We start from the raw sequence: 5,600 nt of genomic DNA on the forward strand, positions 1-5,600 counted from the left end.
CCAGATGAGGGAAGCTCTGGGAGGTAACCACATGCCCCGTCAAGAGCCCAGATCTAGAAGACTGCTCGTAGGGTAAGACTCCATTGGCAAGAGTAGAAGGGAATGACTATTGAGCACACATTGGGGAGGCATGTCAAAGAATATGCCAGAGATACTTATTTGCCTGCTGTTTCCAATTCTTTTTTCACACATTAGGTGATCAGTCAGTGATGGAGTCAAGGAACTGATGTAGAAGACAGTTAAGAGAGGAAACAGCTCCCAGCAGTGACTCTGGCTGGTGCACTTTTTGGGGTGAACTGGTTAGCTGGCAGCCAAAAGGCCAGCTTGGGCTCTATGCCCTTGAACAGCCATCTCATGGGCATAGAAGAAAACCAATTTCTACTACCTATGGGCTCTCCATCAAACCTTGCAGGGTTATCTGTGGAGCCATTGTGGCAGACCATCTCTTCGTGGTGCCTCTGTGTGTCCTGCCATCAGCACCCCACCCTAGTTAGGCTGGATCCACACCATGTGTTCATTATGATTCCCATATGTGAACTAGGCGGACTTTCTGCAAGTTGTCAACACATGTCAATTGCCTTCAAATTGTGCATGTGCTTTGACTCCGCAAGTCCACTTTAGGGATAGATCCTACAGCAACAGTTCTAGACATGAACTGAGATTTCGGCTCAGTGGTTTCTTCCACTGTACCACTGTGCACTCTAGAGTAGTAACCCATATGCATCAATATGGTATTCATTAAATGAATGGCCTAGCTGTACCATGGAATACGAGACTGCCTTTCAAATGTTTCTGCAGAAGAATATTTAATGGCATAGAACTGTGTTCAAATTTCATTGGTAAGTGAAAAGAGAGGCTACAAATAACAACTTCCTAGTTTGGTCAGGAAAAGTGTGGAGGTATATATATATATATATATAGAGAGAGAGAGAGAGAGCAATGGAACCAGAAGGACATACACCGAACCCGTAATGCTGCTTAATGAATCCACAGGTGATTTTTAATTTCTTCTTATTGTTCATGTTTTCCAAATCTTCTACACTGAACATGTGCTTCTTTTGCAATCAGAAAGTTTAAAAAATAGATGTTAAAAATAATTTTGTTTTAAAATTCCCCCTTGCCAGAAAAGAGGAAACAGAAGGAGCAGAGGTGGCCTTTATGAGAGCTAGAGCGGAAGGGACAGGGGCAGGCTCAGCTGGTGGGGGTGGGGGTGCCTCTTATATAAGGGGCTGCCTGCATGAAGGACTTCCAGCAGCGGCTTCCCCTCCTCTGGGCCGGGATCATGGAACTCCCCCTGCTGTGCACTCTGGTGGTTTTTGCTGGTGAGTGGGGACAGGAGCCACAGCTGGAAAGGGAAGGAGGGATGCGGGTAGGCCCTATAATATCTTTTTCCTAGACTGAACTGCTGCTTTAATCTCCACCGCCCTGGCCCCTCAAGCCCTTAACCCTCTGCCCCTTGCAAGGAGCCATCAGCGGCTTCCAGTCCCTTAGAACAGTGGCTTTGGCCAGAGAGGCCTGGGTGACCAAGCTGTGGCGCCCTGCTGGCCTGCCGTGAAGGTCAGAGCCAAAGGTTCAGAGTCCAGGGAACCGCCGAGCTGGCACCTGTGGCACTTTGGACAAAAATTACAGAAATGGTCTCCTCACCTCACCTTGTTCCCCTCCGTCCTTTTGACCAAAGAATAACACTCATTTGCATAGAAACAGCACTCCGCATCCACATTCATGGATCTCCCTTGAACCTGGGAAGTGGGTTCTGTTGACTTGGTGGGAGATGGGGCGATTTCTATTTGATCTTCAGCAGAAGATCAAATGTAAAAATGTGGCTGCTAGCAAATTGGCCCCTCAACGTATGTGATTTTAGAAAGGATGCCTTGGGTCTCTACCCAGGTCCCTCCACTTACCAGCTACTATGACCTGGAACAAGTGACTGAGCCTCCATCTGCTCCTCTCTAAACTGGGGATTAAAAATAGTATTCATTGCCAGTTTCTTAGTTTTCATAAATACACCACAATTATGTAAGATGATACCACACTAGAGGAAAGTGGGTGGGCGCTCTATGAGAACTTTCTGTATGATCTTTGCAACTTTTCTCTACATCTAAGTTGACTTATTAAAAAAAATACTCTTGCCCTGACCAGTTTGGCTCAGTGGCTAGAGCGTCGGCCTGTGGACTGAAGAGTCCCAGGTTCGATTCCAGTCAAGGGCATGTACCTTGGTTGCGGGCACATCCCCTGTAGGGGGTGTGCAGGAGGCAGCTGATCAATGTTTCTCTCTCATCGATGTTTCTAACTATCCCTCTCCCTTCCTCTCTGTAAAAAATCAATAAAATATATTTTTTCTAAAAATAGTCTTTTTTTCATGGGATGAGATGGAGTCAATCAATTGCTACATGAAAAGGCCCATGGCAAGCACACACTGTCATTATATTTTTTTAACGGATGTAGTGGTTGTTGTCGTTTTGTTATCCAAGGTCACTGGTTTGGACCAGATAGAGCAGAGGTGCCAGCCAGGGGTGCACGGACCTCCCCTGGGATTCACGTCCTCTCCTTGTTGCCGGGCTCCTTGGCAGGTGTAACTCCAACCCAGGGCGGGCTTCTGAACCTGAACAAGATGGTCAAACAAGTGACCGGGAAGACACCCATCACCTCCTATTGGTACTACGGCTGCCACTGTGGACGTGGTGGAAAAGGCCAACCCCTCGATGCCACGGACTGGTAACCCTTCCCAGGCAGGCCCACGGGCGGCAATCCTGTCCTCTCCATCTATTCATTCATTCTGTGGATCCGTTCTGTACTATGTGCTAGGAACTCTGCTAAGCTTCAGACACAGTCCCAACCCTCCTGGAGTCTGCCTTCTAGAGGGCTCCCCAAAGTCTCTGAAGACCCCCCCTCCCCCGCTTGCACTCTCAAACCCTAATCTAATTAGAATACCCACACACACTGCCTGCTGCCATTGCAAGGGGTTTTTTAAAGGGCCTGACTCATTTTGCTATTATCTCATCGGATCTTCACCACAATCCTGGGAATCGGCCAGAGGAGAGATGAGAGCCTGGGCCAGGCCCGGTCACTTCCCTGACCCACCACTTTCAGGCTGTGTGAGCTCGGACAAGTGGTGTGGCCTCCCTGAGTCCCAGTTGCCTCAGCTGTGACATGAGGATCGTCCTAGTAACCCTATCGTAGGGAGGTTGGGAAGATTAACAGATAATTTGTAGAAAAAGCGGGTGCCTGGGCCCTAGGAGCACCCTGTGTTAGCCAGCATGAGCATGCAGAAGACTAGACCCCTCGAGGCCTTGGCTCTTCCAAGAGGGCTTGGGTTCTCCTCTGGGGCAGGGGCTGCCTGAGACCGAGCCGGCTGAGGACGATGCAGTGCGTCTGTGCTCCCTGCCCCACCTCCTGTCCTCTCCCTCCAGGTGCTGCCATGCTCACGACTGCTGCTATGGTCACCTGAAGCTCCACAATTGCCATTACTTCAGGGACCATTACAACTACACCTTTTCCCAGGAGGACATCCAGTGCTGTGAGTGTCTAGACTGGGGATTGCAGCTGTAGACTGAGGAAGGGAGTTCTGCTTTCATATGCTGTGCAATGAGGCACAAGCTACGCAACCTCTCTGTTTCTCTCGCATGCCCAGTGGCAATAGTTGGGCGGTGGAGGAGAGGCAGGAGTAGGGGTGGGAGTATGGAGAGGTCCAATGGGATCCTCAGGCTCCTTTAGGATCTGGAAGGCTGGCAGACCTCTGCTTAGATTCCAGCTGTGTGTCCTTGAGTGCCTTGCTCAACCTCTCTGAATCTCAGTATCTTCATCTGGGAACTGAGGATGAGAACAGTATTCTATTCTACCCCATAGTGTTAATCCAAGAACTAGAATGAGGGCAGACAGATTGAGCTTCACAGACGCCTGCCGCAGGGCATGCCCCATAGCTGATCTTGTTTCTACTTCCATCATCACTGATCCTCACAGCAGCCCAGCCAGGAGGCAGCCCCACCCCATGAGCTCTATTTTATAGACCAGGAAATGGAGTGAGGAAGTGTTGGCCTGGGGTCACACCGCTGCCATAGCAGAGCCTGGGTTGCATCCCAGGTCACTTGGCCCCTGGGTCCATGCAGGAAGCAGGTGGCAGGTCCAGGGCTGGGAATCAAATGGGCACATCTCCACTGCCCCTGTTCACTGAGGGCTTAATAATAATAACAATGACACGAATAGTAATAGCCGGCATTTATCGAGCACTTACTTGTACTGAGTGCTTTGCCTTTTACAGATAATGAAACCGAAGTAACGTGGTCCCTCCTGCCTCAGAGTCTTTGCACAGGCTGTTCCATCAGCCTGGAACACTCCCCCTCCTCCACCTGGCTTCCCATAGGGAGAACCTCTGACCTCAGCTCCAATGGCTCTGGTCCACTGCGTTCCTGCCCTGTGGCCCTGACATTGTTTCTGACTCCCATAGAGCACAGTTTGATATTAGTTTCTGCGGTTCTCAAATACCTGCTGCCCCACGGGTGTGTGAATCTCAGGGGTCAGCTGTGTTCAGTCCTGTCTCCCTCCCCCTCCCCCTCCCAACCCCGGCCGGCCACATGATAGGTGCAAATAAATAAAGGCACACGGGGAGGTCTTGGTAGGTACCCAAGGTCATGCAGCTAGAGTCCAAGTAGCTGGGAAGGACACCCTAAAGCTGAGTGAGGACGGCACTGCCTTCAGAGCTTCCCTCCAGGGACCCTAGACCCAGCCCTGGCTCGGCCTTAGGAATGGACGGACACTGAGCCCCCTCCTGTACCCCACAGCTGACAAAGGGAGCTGGTGTGAGCAGCAGCTGTGCGCCTGTGACAAGGAGGTGGCCTTCTGCCTGAAGCGTCAGCTGGGCACCTACCAGAAGAAGCTGCGTTTCTCCCGTTTCTCCAGGTCCCGCTGCAAAGGCCAAACCCCTTCGTGCTAGAAGAAGCCTGCCCGGCTGTCCCACCCTCCCTACCCGGGTCCTCAGAAGTCCCCCGGGATTGCTGACACCCCTGTCCCAGAAGTAACCGACCCCCTGAAGCAGCCTGGCTCCCTTAACACCCCTCCTACCCGGGTCTCAGAAGTCCCCCGGGATTGCTGACACCCCTGTCCCAGAAGTAACCGACCGACCCCCTGAAGCAGCCTGGCTCCCTTAACACCCCTCCATGGCCCGGGGGAGTCAGCCTCTCCTCCACCACCCGCCTGCCTCTCAGACCTTCTAAAATAAATCTCCCAACAGCAGCTGTGTCCTTGGAGGGGGATTGAGATCTTAGGAAAAGCCAAGGCCAGGGAGCCAGGGGGAAGGTGTTTGGGCCAAAGCAGCAGGTGTTGGGGGCCTGTCACTGCCACTCACTCCCCAGACCTCCCCGCCCCAGTCTCACTCCTCTAACACACTGTCCAAGCTGCGGCCCGAGTGGCCTCTCTAATGGGCAGCACTGATCTGTCTGTCCCCCCGACTCTACTCCTTAAACCTCTCAGGCTCTCCCTCACCCCAGGAAGGGCCTCTCGCAGGAGTTTGGAACCCCCCACTCCCCCCGCCCTGTCTGGCGCTGTGTCCCTCTCCCCACTAGGCTTCAGGTCCTGGTGGGCGGGGCCCATGCCTGTTGTGGACT

The 5,600-nt window shown here is 52.2% G+C and overlaps 1 protein-coding gene across 1 annotated transcript; it reads left to right on the forward strand.

Moving 5' to 3' along the window:
* Positions 1–1,236: 1,236 nt before the first annotated feature.
* On the forward strand, positions 1,237–5,049 carry PLA2G2D (phospholipase A2 group IID). Its single transcript, XM_006774463.2, has 4 exons — positions 1,237–1,322; positions 2,571–2,715; positions 3,411–3,517; positions 4,779–5,049. Exons 1-4 carry the CDS (start codon positions 1,238–1,240, stop codon positions 4,928–4,930), a joined length of 489 nt encoding a protein of 162 aa, XP_006774526.2. The 5' UTR covers position 1,237; the 3' UTR covers positions 4,931–5,049.
* The last annotated feature ends 551 nt before the right edge of the window (positions 5,050–5,600 follow it).

The sequence above is a fragment of the Myotis davidii genome, unplaced genomic scaffold (assembly GCF_000327345.1).
Source record: "Myotis davidii unplaced genomic scaffold, ASM32734v1 scaffold1548, whole genome shotgun sequence".
Lineage (NCBI taxonomy): Eukaryota > Metazoa > Chordata > Mammalia > Chiroptera > Vespertilionidae > Myotis > Myotis davidii.